Source organism: Mercenaria mercenaria, chromosome 2, assembly GCF_021730395.1.
Source record: "Mercenaria mercenaria strain notata chromosome 2, MADL_Memer_1, whole genome shotgun sequence".
Lineage (NCBI taxonomy): Eukaryota > Metazoa > Mollusca > Bivalvia > Venerida > Veneridae > Mercenaria > Mercenaria mercenaria.
In genome coordinates, this window is record NC_069362.1 from 24,753,665 (window position 1) to 24,775,553 (window position 21,889).

General features: G+C 35.0%; 1 protein-coding gene across 2 annotated transcripts in view; it reads left to right on the forward strand.

Moving 5' to 3' along the window:
• The window catches only part of LOC123563530 (uncharacterized), a 234,387-nt gene extending 215,088 nt beyond the window's left edge, over positions 1 to 19,299 (forward strand). Inside the window, exons 29-33 of one of the 2 annotated variants that reach the window (XR_008368906.1) lie at positions 224 to 320; positions 912 to 1,002; positions 3,427 to 3,537; positions 5,294 to 13,655; positions 13,695 to 19,299. Coding sequence is in view for 1 of the 2 variants with exons in the window: in XM_045356374.2 (XP_045212309.2) it covers positions 224 to 320; positions 912 to 1,002; positions 3,427 to 3,537; positions 5,294 to 5,744 (750 nt within the window). In the remaining variant the exon portion in view is untranslated. Of the gene's footprint in view, positions 1 to 223; positions 321 to 911; positions 1,003 to 3,426; positions 3,538 to 5,293 lie in introns of both variants that reach the window. The other variant, XM_045356374.2, reaches the window with a different exon arrangement.
• Positions 19,300 to 21,889: the final 2,590 nt, after the last annotated feature.

The following is a 21,889-nucleotide window of genomic DNA, read 5'->3' on the forward strand; positions in this document are numbered from 1 at the left end:
AGTGTGCCAGGTGTAAAGTGTCCATACACAAGACTCTTATTTCAGTGTTAGTGATTTTAGTTGGGAGTAGCTTATGCCTGAACTTGATGTGACTAGGACTTTCGTCATTTGTTCTTTTTATACCCAGATGGAAATTATTCAAAATATCATTCATATCTTAGACATACTTTCATACTTATTAACATTGTTTGCTTGATCCAATTTTCAATCTGTTTACCAACAGGTACAACATTTGAACCTTGGTCGCTACATCACCATGTTAGAGTCAACAGATGTACATGACGATCTGGATATTGTCACAGAGGTTCATACAAACACAGGTACATGTAAATTATACGATGGTTATTTTGTATCTAGACATCCATCAGGATAGTTCACTGTATGCTTAGACCTTATCTATGTTCAAATGTTGTATGCCTATTTCTCATGTAATCAGACTTTCTCAGTGATCTGTGTCATAAATAAATGTAGCAAATTTTCATTGTTCAACCTCTGGTGTTATCTGAACAAACACAAAATCAGTGTCATTTGATAAGAAATACCAAGACACAAACTGTTTCATTCATTCCTTGATAGATGGTTGACCATTTTATAATAAGCTTTAGTTATTTAAGTTAACAGTGGCTACCAAAAACCTTAGAAATATCATGTTAGTTGCTTCATAAGGAGCACAGTTTTACCAAGTTCTCTGAAACTAATCTTTATATAGACAGACCAGTCAGAATTGGTGAGAAAGTACCAGATATAACACAGAATAAATGTCTGTGCAGGCAGATCATGGTCTGCACTGTTTCTATAAAGTGAACAACCCTTTGAATAATAAATGGTACTGCTCAAATTGAATGATTATCCAGCCCATTTTAGAAATTTAGCAGACTAAAGTTTAAGTATAGATTTGATTGTATCTTCAGGAGATGTGAGTACAAGACCTCCACAGCTCGATGTTGCTTACTTCAACCCCACAGAAAATCTCACACAAACACAACATTATAGGACACTCAGGTTAGTCTTAGTGCTACAAAACATGAGTAGGGCTGTTTTTAATGGGACAACTAGAGACATGATGGTATACTATGTCCTAAACTATTACTTTTTAGTTTATTTATAAATACATTATTATTATTGCCAGCTAAATTAGTCAGGTATTTGGGTAGCCTTGATGAGCTGTTGTGACCTCCCACACTGTACATATGTCTGTCATCCATTCAGACATCTCCTCTAAAACCTTTCTCAAGGGAAAAACATTACCCCATTTTCAGAATTATTACACAGAAATGTTCCTTGGGTCACTTTCTACCAAAAGTGTTCCAGCCATCCAGATTTGTAAAAATTGTCTATAAGTGGGCAGGACTAGTTTTTCCAAATTGACTATGGAACACAGAAAATTTCTTCTGAAAGCCTTAATTGTATCTTTGATAAATCTTTACCACAAAATTTCCAAGCTGTCAAAAAGTCAGTAAAAAATACTAGGAAGGGTTGGAACTTGTTTTATTTTGTGTTTTAATACCTGTTTGAGCTGTGACATTCAGCTAAGATAGGACATCACGACCCTCTTATATTAAGCTGTGATAAGAGTTTGTTGGTCTACCCACTGGCACCAGACCAGAAAGAAAATGCCTCTGTACATGTTATATCCTACCCCTAGGTATTCTATAAGAACCATGGTCATGAACGAGAAAATATACTATCCCATTTCCATCGTATATTACGCACTTAAAACGCACAGATCGGCGAATGCGTACCTAGTATATTGAACAAACGATAATTTATCTTCCATCGTGCACCAGTCACATTGTCTCAATATTCCATATTGCAGAGATGCTCCACATATTTTATGCTTTCGTCAACATTACAAAAAAAACTTGCGTGAACTCCCCTAATGAACATCCGGTCTAGAGGTCACAGCAATGTGCACATGTTAGGCGAAATGTAAACAAACAAAAACAGAATGCAAAATATTCACAGTTATACAATAAAACTCGAAATGATGAATGAAATTCATCTTGTATGTGATTTTGAATTTGAAATCATACATTGGTAAACATCTGTTCTGTTTATTTAATTCATTCTGAACATTTATCCTGCATATACACATTTTAGCATACACGTGTAGTAAAATGACGATTGACATACATTTTCACATCAGCCAATCAGAATGGTTTTATAATCTAGAACGGAACTTCACCAGGGAAGTTCAAGCAAGTTTTTTGTGTAACGTTGAAAAACTGTAAACTACGCGTTGTTTTTCTAAGACAAGAAGTATTGAAGAAATGTGACCGGTACGCAATGGAAGATAAATTATCGCGTGTTTAATATCCATACTACACATTTACCGAACTGCGTGTTTTAGTTATGAAATGCGCGACTGAAATGGGTTAGTATATTTTCCCGTTCACGACCATGCTTCTTATAGAATACACAGGGGTAGGGTATAACATGTACAGAGGCATTTTTTTTTCTGGTCTGGTGCCAGTGGGTCTACCATACAGAATTGTGTAAAGCTTGAGGTTTATTGTAATCACTATCTGGTTTCCCAGAAAAATATAGTACTGGTGACTTGAATCCCACCCAGTAAACTCTGCAGGTGGAGCACAGTGCATTGAATCAAGCATTCACAAGTTTAATCCCCCATTGAAGTCCATGTTTGTTCTCAGTGGCATTTTGATGAGAGACGGTGTGTCTGAAGTTATTTCTCCTTCACCTCTGATTTATGTTAGGAAGCTGTTAGTTATTTGTGAAAACAAGACTGGACTGGTTCAAAATTAAGAAGACTGGTTATGTTAAAATGCTTTGGAAAATTGCATTAGATCCAAGTAAAAAAACAAACAAACTAGTATCTTCTTATGATGGGTGCTTGTCTTTCGGCCACTGTGGGTTTTTTGTTGTTAATTTTTTTCCACACAACTATAGGTTAAGTCCGGTCTTACTGCTGATAGAGCAAAAAAAATGTTTGTAAATATATAAACATGTACTTGTTTTTGATACAAGAGTCAGCTTTAAGTAAACACATGGATGTTTTATTTATAAATATAAAGCTTACTGGCAAAACAATATTGTATTTTTACCTCCTGGATGACCATGTTTTCATGCTCCAAGTGGGGTTATAATCTCAACAACACCTAACAGCTTGTCAACAACCTGATAATAAGAAATCTTTTACCGGAATCACATTTCTTAAGTACACATGTTTGCCAGATGATCCCTGATGTACAAGAAATGGTTGGAAATGCTTGAGATAAACTTTATAGAGTATCAGAAGATTTTAATAACTCAATACTTTTGATGCAACATAGCACATTTTTTACATTTACTTATTGCTGTTAAGTTTAAATTTACATTGAAATGGAATAGAAAAAAATCATGTTCATATTCATGTACCATTGGACAGCTTAATGATCTGGCTTAATTACATTACTTTTCTTCCAGAAAAAAGAAGTATTTATGGTCAAGAAGAAAACTTGAAGCTGAATTTATAAAGATGGAGATACCTTTGCCAATACCCCACCCAGCTGTCATAGCCATGACCATATATAACAGGTATGCCCCCCTGTCAATACTGCATCCTTCTGTTAGAGCCAGAGCAATATATAGGTCAAAAGTCAGTTACAGCCACCTGATCTGGTTTACTTATCTTTAGAGAAAAGTCACTTTTTATTACACTTACTTTTCTTACTTTTTTTCTCCCAAAGTGATGAAAATGTGATAAAGAAAAATGAGATTTTATAGTCATTAGTGAAATGTTAGCTACCATAAAACAAACACATTTTGGCTTTTGTTTGCCCTTTAAACCTATGCTTTTTGTTTTGATTTAAAAATTTGCCATTTTAGCTTATCTAATTTTAATGGTATTATTGTAACTTGCACAGTTTGCCAGCATTGGTTTTGGCTTGATATTTAAGACTTTGTTTGTGTCAAAATTTTTCATAAAGGCTGTAATAGCTATAGGTTTAAAACTTTGTATACGTCCTTATCTGCATTAGATGAGTATGTAGGTCAAGAACCATAAGCCCTACTTGCGTTTTTAGTGACTAAGCTCTTGCACAGTTGAGAGTTACTTGGCCTCGAACAGAACAAATTTTCTCTGCTGTGTGAAATGTAATAATGTTGTATGCAGATAGCTCTCCCATTTCTGAAATAAGTATCTAACAGAATGTTTGAAAATGGATACTGCTGAAATGTATTTGATCACACTGAATTTGTGTGCCTTTTGTTAATATCATTTGCTCATTAACAAGTCCATGAGAGAGTAGATCAAAGAAAAAAATCATCAAGCTCTAAGTTGTTAATAAGACTTTTTCCAATATGCCAAAGATGATAATTTCAATAATATTTGCATTTTTTGGGTTTTGAAGAAGTTGTGATAAGAATGTCATAGATTCAAAGACAAAGGGCTTCTAAACAAAACTTATTTTCAGTAGCCCTTTCAAACTTTGTCCATGAATACCCAAATTTTCTGATCCATATTCAACAGAGTCATGTTACGGTCAAACAGTAATTGGATGTAGATTTATTAAAAGTTGCTTGAAGATAAAGAAGATGTATGTGTATTTGATAGAAAAATGATTTGACATTGGCCAGTTACCCCACCTACTCAGTACTCTTCCTCTTCCCTCCACCCACCAATTAGTACCATGAAATGTTATTGGAATATTCAGCTTGCGAAGTTGTGAACCTTGGCTTTTGTTAGGAATTTCACTCAGCCAGACCAGAGAGTTATGGCTCTTAAGAGTCAAAAATATGCAAAATGGGCTAAAACCTTGTGTGGCATGTATCTGTATTTGTATGTATTTGGCCTAGAGACATGAAACATTATAGGCTTGTTATATAATATACGAAGTTGTGCACTTTGGGTTTTCGTCAGGATTTCACTCAGCCATGCCAGAGTTATGGCCCTTGACTTAGTCAGAAATATGCACAAGTGCCTCCCACGCATCTAAAAAAGTATTTGATGTAGAGTGTTGAAACTTTGGAGAATTGTTTTTCAGCATGTGAAGTTGTGCTCCTGGTGTTCTGGTTGGGATTTATACACACCCAGTTACACCAAAACTGTTTCAGTTTCTTTTATCTTGTGTTTCTTCATGATGTTTTGTAATACCCATACCCTTGTCCCCTCCCCATGAAGATTCATACCCCCAACCCAAGGTAATATAAATGTTTACTTAGTCTTGCTTTGTCAATAGATAACATACATTTGAACAGTGACAGAAAGTGAGAGCACCATTGTCTTAAGCACCCACTAGTTTTATTCCTGTAAAGTAAAATTATGGCTTGATAATTTGTATTTATATTTCAGGGAAAACGAGCAGTATGCTTTGAATCTCGATGACACTTTGTGCAATGCTATAATTAAAGCTATTAAATCTTTCACTGACATTGCTGATCCTGTGACAACAGACTCAGCTGATTTTGAACCCAGCACTCCTGATAATGGTGTGGAACCTGTGAGCATTGTATCACACTTAGCGGAACAAGAACAGTCAATATCAGATGACAGTGCTCCTAGTGCTACATCGCCAATGTTGGAAGTGACTACTGAGGTGACTAAAGTTACGCCAAGTTTAGAACATAAAATGGATACTTATGCTGAAGCGTACAGTGATGACGATGAAGCAGGATTGGCAGTGATAGGGAATAATGGAACAGTTTATATAACTGAGGCTCGTGCTGAAACTGTGAGTGTAGATACAACTAATGATGTTGGAGAGGACATTTATCTCGAAGAAGGATTAGGACATGGTCATTAATTGAGAAAATGAAAATTAATTTTCATAATTTATGTACATGTAATCATTGCTTTGAATGCTACCATTTGGAGTGTTTGTGTTTTTCACTAGGTTATTGACCTTACACTCATTATGTGTGTTTAATAAAAAGTGGCTTAAGGCCTCTGTTGTAAGCAAACTTTGTGACTGTTTAGTGAACAGGGTAATATAATACTATAAACTCCTAAAGGTGTACAAAGTTCCAGTAGATTTTTACCTCCATAGCAACAGCCTGCATAATACAAACACAATTGTGTTTGCTTGACAGAAGTTTTGCTGTAAGAAAATTTTTCTAATACATAGTAAACAGTTTTAAAACGCCATGTAGATTGGCATTCTTTATATGCCATACCTATTTCATGATTATATTATCAAGAACTAAAAGTCATAATAAATATTTACTCATCCCATGTCTTCTAATGTGACTTGTAAATGAGAAATTATCCAGGTTGTTAATATGAAAACAAAGTATACCTTCTTGAACATGGTAAACTGAACAGATGAAGCATTTCTAAGATGTAGGTCCCATAATAGTAGTTGGCAATATTTGTTCATTTATATATATATATTCTGCAGTGTGATTTTTGCATTCTGTAATTGTAACTGGTAAATGCCAACATAGCATGTATATGGGAATGTGTAATCACATGTAAATTGCCTATTGTCATAACCAGTCCATTACCATAATTGATTATGTGCTTAAATTACTGTGAAGTTCCCACCACTACCTTAGCTGGTTATGTGTTTTAGTTCCAGTTAAGTTCTTACTCCTACCTTATGTGATTAAGTATTTTCATTCCAGTTAAATTTGCACAACTGCTTTAAGTGATTATGCATTAACATTACTGTTAAGTTCTCATCTCTACCTTAAATGATAATAGATTTACCTTAGCTGATTATGTATTTTAGTTCCATTTACATTCTCAATTTATAGCATTTGTGCAGAGTGTTGCCATGGGAAAAAAAATCCTTCAGCTTGAAACTATGTCTGAAACTGTTGCAAAAAGTATTGCACTGGAACAACAAAATAATCATATTCCTGGCTATATGAAGTATTGATGTATTATATGCAGATAAACCAAATATTCATGTTACGCAAAACATATACATTCTTATATGTATGATTAATTATTGTTATACAGTCCTGGACGCTTCAGCAACATCCTACTTTTGAGTGACTCCTTGAGTTACCGTATTTGACCTTAATGTTTTCACTGTTTTGACGTAAATACTATGTTTAAAGTGTCTTCCTGGCTTAACTGACTGGCAGCCGTGAAATCTGCTGCCAAATTTAGTTTTATTTTAATTAGGACGTTTTTTAACCCTTAAAATGTCTTTGTGACCTGTGTAAATCATGATGAGCCTGTACATCCATGCAGTCTGATCATGATCTGCACTGTTTGCCATTCAGTCAGTTTCTTTTTTGGTAGGCATCCCTTTTACCAGTTAATGGTACTGTCCAAATTGAAAGATGACCAAGTTCATTATATAAATTTAGCAGGGTAAGGGTTAAAATGTTAAAGATAGTGACATAGTGTTTCCATTCTTTATCTGCCATTGTGCAATCAGTTTTTTATGATCTTTCAAGATATATATTAAAGTAATAAGTTGTTTCGTTGTCTTTAGTCTTTAAAAAAGTATCTAGCATTTTTTATAGTGATAGAAGGTTGATTACTTTGCATGCAACATGATTCCTTTTAAATTGATACTGTGTTGTATGAACCTCTGTCTTATATGGCCTCCTGTGTTATGTGACATTTCCCAGTGGTTGCCCTGACTGGTCACTACAAAAAGTGTAGACAGTTTATAAAAACACTCCCAGTGAAAGTTCAAGATATAAATGTTTCATGTGCTAATGTAGTCCGATCAATTCGTAACAGAAAATGCCAAAATACTTCAGAAAATGGGAAAAGCACCAAAATTGGCACAGCTATTATTAAAGCATTAAAAACATTTTTTTCATGGGACCCATTTGATATCTGTCAAGATGGCCGATATGGCAGCCATTTTCCAAAATGGCCACCAAAACTCAATATTTACCTTAGAAGATTCTAATGAAAGGTCATTATATTTACATTCACCCCCAAAATGCACTAAATATAAATGTATATAATAAAATAAATCCTAAATTTGCATCAAATGCAAAAATAACAATTCAAATGATGTTAGTTTCTTTCTGTTTCCATGGTAACGGCAAAAATCTAACCTTTAAAACTTAGTTTAATATTATCATTGTGTAGTTTTCATATTTTAAAGAATATTTTGTTTTAATATATGTAATTTATATTATTTCACTTGAATTCCCTCCACAGCAGCATATTGAAACATTGTTGTTATTCCCTTACCAGTATTTAGCCAGATGGGGCTTATGGGTTGCCCCTGTATGCATGTCAATACGTCAGCCATGCAGAGTGGGATACTGCAATAACTTTGAAACTACAGCAGAATTTTTCATGATACATGGTACATGGATAGATGGCAATGCAGAGAAGCCAATGTCATTTAAATTTGTTCCTGTGGCAACAAATAGTGCACGAATATGACACAAAGTGTCATCCTGCATTTCTTCAAAACAAGGAGAGATTGTTTCTTGAGAAATTTTACATAGACAGAGGGACAAATTGAGAACATGCTTGTTATCTTATTTTCTCCTCTTGTACATCATTTTGTCCGTCTGTATGTCGGTCCATCATTTGCAAATGGCGGATTCTTCAATAACTCCAAAATTGCAAATTCTAAAGACTTCTTTATGAAACCTTGTTTATAGATGGTAAGTAATATGGAGAATATGAAGGTCAATTAACTTAGTTGCTATATAGAATTGTAGTTTCTTTGACACCAAGTACAACAACTACCCCTTTCAGTTTGGGACTTTGAAATGCAAGAATAGATTATAGTGACGGGCTAGTAGGATCAAATGAAACAATGTTCCTTATTATGCACCCGCAGTCACAATGTCTGCATAATAAATTGCTAACTGTGTAACAAAGAAGAGTAAGGCTGAAAATATAAAAGTTGCTTATATATAATATTATGTATTTTTGAAAATATATACATATATGGTGGCCATCTTGGATTTTTCGGCCATATTGGATTTTTTAGAGTGGGTCTCATGCTCATTTTTAGTATTTTGCCCTAAAGTAGTTTTGTACCAAGTTTCATGCTTTTCCCATTTTCTGAAGTATTTTTACACCATTTTACTGTACTAATGCTTCTTGGTGTCTTGATTATTATTATGGATATGTTCTTATTTGTTTATCTGTCTTTTTTTTATTCTTTGGTTTGGTGAACTTAGTTAATAATAAAAATATTAATTTAATGTATAGAATAATGTATCTTCCAGTGTTTGTCAATTTATTAGTGTTTTCTTTTATTTGTGATTTTTGTTAACTGATATTTATTTTATTTTTAACTTTGCAATTTTAAACCTGTAGCATTTTGAAAAAAAAATAACAGGCTTTGTAGAATAATACAAATCCTAACTCTCTGCCTACTTGATAAATTTGCTTTAAAATGTGTGTAGAAGATTGTTTACATAATCTGAGAAGCTAATCTTATATACATGTATTGTAAAACTAACATTATGCCATTTTAGAAGTGCTCATGGTGCACTTTTAGGATTGTTGGATGTGTGTTGACCATCCATTGTCCCCAGTTTCTTTTAAGAACATATGATCCTAACCCACACAGGAGGGGGTATGCTGTATGCTGTTAGAATTTTTCAGGTAGGATGTGTCATTTGTTATTTTTAGTTTCGCTTTGTAAAGTTAGTGCAAATTATTAGAAAACCGCAGCACAGGTACATTAATTTTGTGAAATGTAAAGCAAAAACCCACTTACTGTTAAAAAATTCCTGTAGCACAAGTCATGTACTTTTGGTGTAAAATACTGCCATTTTTGTTACCGCAAAACCTTTCTCTCACTAGTTCTATACAGCCTACTACCATAAGTCCTCCCCCCTGCACTATGCCATTTTCAATCAGACTTCAAAAAAAATGTTCTTTGGGTGGTCCACTTCAGATTACTTCAAATCTAGGTCAATGTCCAGAATTCTAGTTGCCATGGCAACCAATGGAAAACGCTTTTTTTTTCCATAAGCATTATTGCGATTTTAAAATGATTTCACAGCAAAGTTTCCTGTTTGACCTACCAAATTCCTCCAAATCATTTTGATCCATAAAAGAACATGGCTTCTTGGGGCTGAACTAGTTTTCCCTATATCGTTATATGGAAAGCTTTGAAACTCTCCTCTGAAACTGCTAGCTTGATTTCAGAATAATTTTACCTTCGTTAAGTGAACTTCTACCAAATTCATTTCATTTAAGAACATGGCATACAGGTGGCAGGGCTAGTTTTCCCTATATGACAATTTTTTTTAATTTTCTTTTTTCTGAAACTGATAGCTCAATTTCAAAATAGTTTCATGACAGTATTCATGAGTTGACCCTCTGTTACAGCCCTTCAAATCGTTCCCTATCATTAAAAAAAACATGGCTGCTGGATGGCAGAGCTAATTTTCCCTTTTTGACAGTATGGCAAACTAAAAATAGTTCCACAGCACTATTCCTTGGGTGATTGGAGATCCTCTGCTAAATTCTGTCATGTCAGTGTTTCTTAAAATGCACGGCCACTAGGGGGTGGAGCTAGTTTCCTCCATATTGCTATTTGGAAAACTTTTAAAGTCTTCTCTGCTGAAACCACTGAACTGATTTTATTCCTTGTTCCAAATTATTTTATTCAAATGTGAATATCAGTTGAGTGATCTTAGGCCAACGTAAGCATTTTGTTTAGCTTACCTTGAGTGCTTTGTGAGCAAAAACGTCTTGAGCTGTTGGGATCACTCACTCTCTGTCCTATGTTGCCTGTCTACACTTTCCTTTATATGACACCTTGGAAGTTTATGAAACTTGACCTGGATGCTCCTTGGATAGTCCTCTCAAAAAAAAAGTATTATGGCAACAGGAAAGAAAAACTTTCAAAATCTTTGTACGAACAACTTGCTATACACCCAAATCATTTAGCAGAAATGTTCCGTGGGTGATCCTCATCCAAGATGTTTCAGATTATTCAAAAACTGCCTGCCGGATTTCATGATAATTTTACAGAAATACCCCTTGTTTGACCCTTTACCAAGATTTATTTGACTTACTGAAAAAAAAACATGGTTACAATGGGGCATGGTCACTTTTCCTTGCATGTAGTTGAAATTTAAAAAAAACTGATTTGCAGATAATTTCACGCAGATGTCATTGTGTGACCCACTACCAGGATTGGTTATTTTGATTCATCAAAAAACATGGCTGCCAGATGGCATGGTCATTTTTTCATAAAGACTTTAAAAATTTATAGGAAAACTTGAAAAATCTTCTTGTCTAAAACCTTAATGAGCTTAGATATTTGGCTTGTAGCTTTGTAAAATGGTCCTCTACGAAGTTTTTTTTTCAAATCATGCCCCTTTGGACAGAATCGACCCTGCCCTTTGGTTAACTTGTTTTGCATAGACTTGAATAGGAAATTTTTTTTTTAAATCTAATCTAAAACTGTTTGGTTCTGAGCTTAGATATTGGCTTGTAGCATTGTGTAGTAGTCCTCTACCAATTTTCTTCAAATCATGCTCCTAGGGTCAGAATTGGCCCACCTATGGTAGTAACTTGTTTTATATAGTCTTACACAGTAAAACTTTAAAAATCTAACTGTCTAAAACCTCAAGGCCTAGAGGTTAGATATTTGGTATGTAGCTTTGTTTTGAGATCCCCAGTCAAGTTTGTTGAAATCATACATCCGTTTAAGTCAGGTGAGCCGTATCAAGCCAACATGGCCCTTTTGTTTACATTTTTTACAAGCTTGGCCATGACACAACAGTTATTTGTTTAAATAACTGTACTTTTGTCAATATTGCCAAAACTTTAGATTTTTTAAAAGTATCATTTATTTTTTATATTATACAGAGAAGAGCTGCTTTTTTAGTTGATGTATCTAATGCCATTTGCTGTTTTAAGGTGGAAATATTGCTATAATGAATGTAAATATAATATGACTGTTTCATTTCCTTTGTTTGGAGATATTTGACCGTACTATTTCTATAGATATATGTATATATTTTGTAATTTCATAAGCCTATTTTTTTGCAGTTTTAATCAATGGTTGTGAAGAAAACTCATAAGGTGCAATAGAATAGATAGATTTCATTTTGTCATTATTTTAGCTGCACATTTTCCGAAACATTTTCCTTATACACTTAGGATTACTATACACTTATCAAACGGCAATGGCGGGCCTGAAGTCGCTATTTGCACAAGTAAACCCATATTGCACAAAGGCATAGCCCAAGTGCCAGTATAGATTTAGGAGTGCTGATAAGCCACATAATGAATGTCATTGCCGTTTAATGAGGTATTTATTTTATACCTAAACACAATAATGATTACTAGACTGCTTCAATCAGTTAATCATAAAAAATATCAACATAAACAAAATTTTATTGTAATGACGCAGGAAAAAATGATATCACACATCCATGGCAGGTCTATAACCAGTTATAATTGTAATTTCTGCTTCTGGTTATATTGGTCTGGGTTACAGGGTTTTGTCCTAACTAGTTTTGTTACAATTTGTAGTAAGATATGTAATAATTTTTATATACATACAGCTGTCTTTTATATTATGAAATGAAATGTTTACCTTTAGAGTTTAGTTTTTTGCTCCCATAATTAAAGTAGAGTACTCATTTCTGGCAGACTGCAGGAAACCAATGTCTGGAGCAATGTTAGGCTAACTACTCGGAAGCCGTGTCTAAAGGCCCATAGGGTACCAGTGTCTGTCATACAATATGCTTCCTATATCTGTCAGACATTCGTCACACCACAAGTGAAATTTATCGAACATATGCATTTAATATAAACTTACATCTAGTGACCTGAAATATGGTTTTCTAGTGGTTTAGATTGGATATTTTGCTTATCCAGTGTACTGATATTTTCAGAAAAATTTAAAGTCATTTTGAGATATAAAGACGTTAGTGATATTTTTTGCACTATTTTTGTGCTATTTCATTTTTGCAAGAATTAATCTGAAATAAATTGGTTATTTCAGGTCTTGTGTGGCAGCTTGAATCTACCGACTATTAAATTTTGTTTTCTGTATAAAAATGAATTTATGTTTGCTTGTAAAAATTGAGACAGATGGAATTGGCTAATAGAAACAAATGTTGAAAACTGTATATGAATGTTCATCACCTGCTTCCTGCTTTGTTTTGACAAAACCATTTTCTTATAGTTTATACTTTATTAAATTTTTTTTAGCTCACCTGTCACAAAGTGAAAAGGTGAGCTTTTGTGATCGCGCAGTGTCCGTCCGTCCGTCCGTCCGTAAACTTTTGCTTGTGACCACTCTAGAGGTCACATTTTTCATGGGATCTTTATGAAAGTTGGTCAGAATGTTCATCTTGATGATATCTAGGTCAGGTTCGAAACTGGGTCACATGCCATCAAAAACTAGGTCAGTAGGTCTAAAAATAGAAAAACCTTGTGACCTCTCTAGAGGCCATATATTTCATGAGATCTTCATGAAAATTGGTCAGAACGTTCACCTTGATGATATCTAGGTCAAGTTTGAAACTGGGTCACGTGCCATCTAAAACTAGGTCAGTAGGTCAAATAATAGAAAAACCTTGTGACCTCTCTAAAGGCCATATTTTTCATGGGATCTGTATGAAAGTTGGTTTGAGTGTTCATCTTGATGATATCTAGGTCAAGTTCAAAACTGGGTCAACTGCGGTCAAAAACTAGGTCAGTAGGTCTAAAAATAGAAAAACCTTGTGACCTCTCTAGAGGCCATATATTTCATGAGATCTTCATGAAAATTGGTCAGAATGTTAACCTTGATGATATCTAGGTCAAATTCGAAAGTGGGTCACGTGCCATCAAAAACTAGGTCAGTAGGTCAAATAATGGAAAAACCTTGTGACCTCTCTAGAGGCCATAATTTTCATGGGATCTGTATGAAAGTTGGTCTGAATGTTCATCTTGATGATCTCTAGGTCAAATTTGAAAGTGGGTCACGTGCCGCCAAAAACTAGGTCAGTAGGTCAAATAATAGAAAAACCTTGTGACCTCTCTAAAGGCCATATTTTTCATGGGATCTGTATGAAAATTGGTCTGAATGTTCATCTTGATGATATCTAGGTCAAGTTCGAAACAGGGTCATGTGCGGTAAAAAACTAGGACAGTAGGTCTAAAAATAGAAAGACCTTGTGACCTTTCTAGAGGCCATACTTGTGAATGGATCTCCATAAAAATTGGTCAGAATGTTCACCTTGATGATATCTAGGTCAGGTTTGAAACTGGGTCACGTGCCTTACAAAACTAGGTCAGTAGGTCAAATAATAAAAAAAACTTGTGACCTCTCTAGAGGCCATACTTTTCATGGGATCTGTATGAAAGTTGGTCTGAATGTTCATCTTGATGATATCTAGGTCAAGTTTGAAACTGGGTCAAAAACTAGGTCAGTAGGTCTAAAATTATTAAAATCTTTTGACCTCTCTAGAGGCCATATTTTTCAATGGATCTTCATGAAAATTGATCTGAATTTTCACCTTGATGATATCTAGGTAAAGTTCAAAACAGGGTCAAGTACCTTCGAAAACTAGGTCAATAGGTCAAATAATAGAAAAACCTTGTGACCTCTCTAGAGACCATATTTTTCAATGGATCTTCATGAAAATTGGTCAGAATTTTTATCTTGATAATATCTAGGTCAAGTTAAAAACTGGGTCACATGAGCTCAAAAACTAGGTCACTATGTCAAATAATAGAAAAAACGACGACATACTCAAAACTGGGTCATGTGGGAAGAGGTGAGCGATTCAGGACCATCATGGTCCTCTTGTTTTTAGTTTGATACTCCACTGGTGCTATTTATTCATATAGATATGTAAATTAAACCAGGAATAATAGTACCTAAATGTTTTGCATGGCACCAGTTTAGTGTTAGTGCTGGTACCAAGCTCAGTAATTTGTTAATTCGAAATAGTTGAGGAAAGTGTGATACCAGCTGGTACCATGCCATCCTTGAAATGCTAATGTAGCCTGGAACTGTTTTGAGAGAACAGGAAATATGAACGCAAGTGCTTGATTTCTTTTTAAATTTTCAACTATATTTTTGTTACGTTATGTCATGATTTAATCTGCTTATATAAAACATTGTCTCTGTGTCTGTTTGTTTAAGACAGTCTTTAAGGCTTTGACTGCATTCAATTGTTAAACGCCCGTCTGAAAGACGGAAAGTATTATGAGAATGCACTTGACAGGTGGGTGGCGTCCACAAACTTAGTCCGGAGCATTTTTAATTCATGAATGGAGGGATTTTGATGTAACTTGGCACAAATGTTCACTATCATGAGACAGAGTATCAAGCGCAAGAACCAGGTCACTAGGTCTAAGGTCAAGGTCACACTTAGAGGTCAAAGGTCAAATTCAAGAATGGCTTTGTCTGGAGCATTTCCTTTTCATGCATGGAGGGATTTTGATGTAACTTGGCACAAATGTTCACCACCATGAGACAGTGTCATGCACAAGAACCAGGGCCCTAGATCTAAGGGCAAGGTCACAGAGGCCAAAGGTCAGATACAAGAATGGCTTTGTCCGGAGCATTTCTTCTTCATGCATGGAGGGATTTTGATGTAACATCACACAAATGTTCATCACAATGAGACAGAATGTCATGCGCAAGATCAAGGTCCCTAGGTCTAAGTTTAAGGTCACACTGAGGTCAAAGGTCAAATTCAAGAATGACTGTCCGGAGCATTTCTTCTTAATGCATTGAGGCATTTTGATGTAACTTGGCACATCTGTTCACCATCATGAGACAGAGTGTCATGTGCAAGAACCAGGTCCCTAGGTCTAAGGTCATGGTGACACTTAGAGGTGAAAGTTCAGATACAAGAATGATAACTTTGTCCGGAGCATATCTTCTTCATACATGGAGGGATTTTGATGTAACTTGGCACAATAATTGTTCACCAGCACTTGACAGGCGTATTTTGTGACTATAGCACCCTTGTTTTTCAATGAAGAAAACAAAAGTAGAGAATGATAAAAAAACATGTTAATGAAAAGTAGGTCTGCATGTTCAGATTAATATTATAATCAATATTTTACATTGTAGAATTTTATTAAACCCTGACTTTTCAAAACTTCAGAATATACTGAGAAATTATGGCAAATAAAAAGATAGGACTCTGCACTTTATTTTTTACCAAATTGATTTGAAAAATTGGACATCATGTCGGAATCTATGGAAAAAACACAGTTTTGAGGACATTTTCACAAATAGAAATGTTTCTGCAATGTAGATGTAAAGAAACTTTTTACTGTTGTGTATAAGTATAGCGTCTTCTATATGGTCAGATAAGATGGATAGGTCCTTATGCTTAATTTGGAGATATTTGCCTATGATATCCACACTAACCAAGCAGGTTTAGGTTTGACCACATTGTTTGGAATTATTTCACATGTCAACATTTTTGTTATGTTTTTCTTTCCCTTAGAAAGGAAGTAATAAGGAAGTAATGCTATTGTTTTTGAAAAATTAATTTACACACAGAATATCATTTATATATAGGATAATTTTTCTTCCTGTACCCTTTGTCCAGGCTTTATTTTGTTGTGCAGGTTGTAATAGGATGTAATAATCTTGAATTTTTACAAAATACATCAATTGGTTTGAATTGATCATCAAAAGTGCATCAGCAGTTTAAGACACCCATATTGGTTTTAAATGCAATTTTGATTCTATTTTGATGCTAGGTTCTTAAAAAACTTACACAATATCTGAGCAGTTTGGAATTAATACTTTTCAAACTTATTAATGGACAACTCTGAATTTCTTCAGAAAATACTTCTTTGGTCATAAATTGATATGTCTTTAACCCTTACCCTGCTAAATTTCTATAATGGACTAGTCCATCTTCCAATATGGACGGTACCATTAACTGTTAAAAGGGGCACTTACCAAAAGGATACTGGCTGAATAGCAAACAGTGCAGATCATGATCAGACTGCATGGATATGCAGGCTGATCATGATCTACACTGGTCGCAAAGGCAGAATCAATCGTGTCCAGCATGATAAGGGTTAACATTCAAAAGGTTTTTCCAAACACCCCTTGAGACATTTAGAATAATGTATAACATATTTCCATTTTTGAAAAATGAAGACTGTGAAATAATTCAAAGAGTTACTGAATAAAACTACATGAAATTGATAAAACAATTTCTTCCACATGTAAGATCCTTACATTGGGAGCTGTCTCAATTTTGTTAGTTCAAAGGAACCAAAGCTTCAGGGTGATACGTTAGTATAGGGGGATGATCCTGTATTACATCTATTGTCAACATTTTGACTTCCAACATCTTCTATAGCTGCTTGCCATTATTACACCAAACTTGGTTCATAGCATACTGACAAGGTTCCCTGTTAAGTTGGTTCATAATTGCCTCTTCAGGGGTGGGACTGCCAGAATTGAAAATAGAAAAACTTTTAAACAACTCCTTGACATAATCACTGGATGAATCTTTACCAAACTTGGTATGTCGCATTCATGTATGGTGCTCCTTCAAATTTATTTAAATGCTTCCTCTTGGGCCCTTTTTGAGAGCCACCGACGCTGAAAATAGAAAAACACATTTAAAATACTTCTTTCAAACCACTTGATAGATCATTACCAAAGTTTGAAAGTCTGTTTTTATTTTACACTGATTGTGGACTAACCAGTATGTTGTTTATCCAGTGTTTATTCATAATGTGATTTTACTTTTTAGCTCACCTGAGCAATGCTCAGGTGAGTTTTTGTGATCGCTCAATGTCCGGCGTCTGTCTGTCGTCTGTCTGTCGTCTGTCAACATTTAGCTTGTGTATGCGATAGAGGCTGTATTTTTCAACTGATCTTCATGAAAATTGGTCAGAATGATTACCTTGATGAAATCTAGGCCGAGTTCAAAAATGGGTCATATGGGGTCAAAAACTAGGTCACTAGGTCAAATCAAAGAAAAACCTTGTGTATGCAATAGAGACTGCTTTTTTCAATTAATCTTCATGAAATTTGGTCAGAGTGAATACCTTGATGAAATCTAGGCCGAGTTCGAAAATGGGTCATTTGGGGTCAAAAACTAGGTCATTAGGTCAAATCAAAGAAAAAACTTGTGTATGCGATAGAGGCTGTATTTTTAATTAATCTTCATGAAATTTTGTCAGAATGATTACCTTGATGAAATCTAGGCCAAGTTCAGATATGGGTCATCTGGGGTCAAAAACTAGGTCACTAGGTCAAATCAAAGAAAAACCTTGTGTATGCGATAGAGGCTGTATTTTTCAATTAATCTTCATGAATTTTGGTCAGAATGATTACCTTGATGAAATCTAGCCCAAATTCAAATATGGGTCATCTGGGATCAAAAAGTAGGTCACTAGTTCAAATCAAAGAAAAATCTTGTGTATGCGATAGAGGCTGTATTTTTCAATTGATTCTCATGAAAATTGGCCAGAATGATTACCTTGATGAAATCTAGGCCTAGTTTGAAAATGGGTCATCTTGGGTCAAAAGCTAGGTCACTAGGTCAAATCAAAGAAAAACCTTGTGTATGCGATAGAGGCTGTACTTTTCAATTAATCTTCATGAATTTTGGTCAGAATGATTGCCTAGATGAAATTTAGGTCAAGTTTGAATATGGGTCATCTGGGGTCAAAAACTAGGTCACTAGGTCAAATCAAAGGAAAAGCTTGAATATGCGATAGAGGCTGTATTTTTCAATTGATCTTCCTGAAATTAAGTCAAAATAATAACCTTCATGAAGTCTAGGCTGAATTTGAAAATGGGTCATCTTGGGTCAAAAAGTAGGTCACTAGGTCAAATCAAAGAAAAACCTTGTGTATGCGATAGAGGCTGTATTTTTCAATTGATCTTCATGAAATTTGGTCAGAATGATAGCCTTGATTAAATCTAGGTCAAGTTCGATTATGGGTCATCTGGGGTCAAAAACTAGGTCACTAGGTCAAATCAAAGAAAATACTTACTAATGTTTCACTAGATCAAACATGTTTACTCTGTTTAAAATGTTGTGTTATGGTGTGTTTCTCAGGTGAGCGACCTAGGGCCATCTTGGCCCTCTTGTTTTGCTGCATTGTTTTCTTACTGAATTTTAATGATACCAGTGATGAAGTCATATCTTAAGGGGGTCAAAGTTACGGAATTTGCAAGGTTTGATTTCTTGTCTTGGTCATACCTTTGCCCATTTCAGCATTTATGTTTTTAATACTAAACACAGTAGTTACCATTCATGATACAGCATTTCATACATATACTAAAGGCCAATAATCTTGGCCAGGTGAGCAACTTAGGCCAGCATGGCCATCTTGTTAATATCTTCCGTTTTTTTATTGCAGTGTATGAATTGTTTGTGTATTGACTATCAGTTATTTTACTACTTGCATAATGCTATACAAATGTTTCCACATACAATATTAAATAATCACTTTTGTAATTAGCTGTTTGTTATTTCTTGTTGAACATGATAAGTTAAACAAATGAGAGGTTTTTAATATTTCTTTTATCATGGGACCAAGGTTTTAAATCAGAGTTTGGAGACCAGTCTCTGAATACAGCCTTACCATTGGTCAATTTCTGATTTATTCTAAAAACAACCAATCAGGTGCCGGAGTTATGAGACTGGTTACCAGTTCCTGATTAATTGCCTTGTGCTCTAGTCATTCAGTACAAGTTACTGGTAGTCAAATAGTGAGTCTGCACAGAGTTTATAGAAAGACCATTTCTCTTTTACTGCTATTTCCCAGAAGGCCAAACAGAATCCTCTTTGTTTTTAGTGCATACATGTTATTTCCTGGACAGGAGGGTTAGAATCACAATATTTCACAGGTCTCTCCCATCTACCAATCAAGAGCTTGTTCTCCAAACCTGCTAAAATTTTTTAAAAAGTCTGTGTATAATATATTATGTGAGCATACTTCTAGTAACCACAGGTAGCCCATAAAGGTAACTCCTCCAGAAGACTTAGTAATGTTGGAGGATAATGCAAAAAACAGAAGTGCTCCAATTCCAGAAGCTTCCCTGGTTCTTCAGTGTGCCAGATGTAAAGGACCCATATACTAGACTCTTATCCCAAAGTTAGTAATTTTAGTTAGATGAACGGGGATTCAAAACACACAACCCCTGGTTTTGTAGTTGAGACAGTGTACCACTGGACCTCTGTGGCCACTCTTACTGAAAAAGTCAATACTGTGCCACAAGATATAGACTTTTGATTAAAAGCTCAATACACAGAACCCCAACAAATCTGCTGATCAACAAGTGTCCAGACAACATGGACATGTTAATTAACTCATCTCTAAATATGTTTCTACAAATTCGATTTCATGCAACATCCTGAATTGACTTGTTTGTTCTAATTTCACTTTTCTTTAAGCAGCTAAACTATGTTGCTGCCTTGACTGGCTGCTCAACACAGGTTTGACTGTGTATAAATGCAAGTCTAAGCAAATAATGTTGGATGTTGTTGTTATGAAATGTGTTTTTGAAAACATGACCAACTCAGTCTATTAGCACTTCACTTTTGACGTCTGTACCTGTTAATCAATCACGTCAACTGTCATTTGATATTCTTCCATTCTTGTGGTGCTACAGACAAAGGATGTTCATTTTTCAATACTAGTTACAAATTTATTTACTGATTTAAATAGAGTTTCGAAAATTGAAATTTTTACTCTCTGTGTAATGACAATGGACCATTCTGCTCCACTGAGGACTAAATACAACATTTTTTGTGTGTTAGTCTTACTGAACACTTATGGAAAGCAGAAAGAAGTTTGACTATTTAAGGCCAGCTTGTTCTGGTAACATAGAATAAGCTTATCTTGGGCACTAAAACTTCAAATTCATAATTTATGGAAACCCATTACAGAAGTAATTACAAAGTTGTCAACCAAGAAGTCACCAAATTTTATTATGTTACAATTGCATAACAAGTCAGAGCCTACAAAGATGAAGCAACAGTTTCTTCAAACTGTAGCACATGAGGAGGCAGTTTTCACCATCTTGGTCCAACTAGTTGGGATGTTTCTGATTTTATCGTCAACTGTCATGTTTGTGAAGCAGGAATCTCTTCACAAACTGGAACATGTTTTACAGATGAACATCCTGTGGTGCAGCACTGTCTTCCTGTTGGTAGACTGGATCCTTGTTTTACCAGGAACATTGCCATGTGAAATCTTCTCATTTGTCTTCATAGTGTTTGGGTCAGTCTGCACATTATCAACAGTAGGGATTGCCTGGGGAAGGTAAGAATTTTATTCAGCAAAATGGTTAAATTTCTATTTAATTTTTCTTTAAATGTTTCCATAGTCGTCCCATTAATATGTTAAGATGTTTATCTTATTTTGTTTAACCTAGGTGGAGCACCCATTTTGAGTGTAGGAGGTCTTGTTTTTACCTCCTGGTTGCATCATACCACAGACTTGAAAAATGGTATAAGCAGTTTTCTGTTTGGCACTCGGTTCTAGGACTGGTCAGCCATAGCTGGTATAATGTGACGTGGTGGGGTATACATGTCTTGTGTCCAAGGCATGATATTCCAGTAAGACAGCACTATAAAGTATGGCATTGTGCTCACTGTTAGAAATAGACCATCATTTTACACTTAAAAATTGGAAAAGATGCTTAACCCAAGCACACACTCAGAGAAACTGGCCCATGTACTTGCAAATGAAAATATAATTTATTTAGTTGTTTTCTCTTTGTATGAATATTGTATATGCATCATACAGGCAAACTCGACTGGACTAGATCAGTAGGTGGAGCCAATCAAACAATATACATTATACAGGGACTTTGACGGGACCTGACGATGAGTTTGTGGGAAGTGAGGTGCACAAATTATCAAAGTTTGAGTGAACGAAGTTTGACTGTAAAAGATGAGTCATAACCCTAAAATTTAGATATTGATGAAAAGTTCTTTTTTCAGATACAAGAAAATGATGGGATTCTCTTATCCATCTACAAACAGAATCTGGAGCCTTATTGTGTTGCTGGTTGTTTGGCTAGCAAGTTTGCTGCTTATT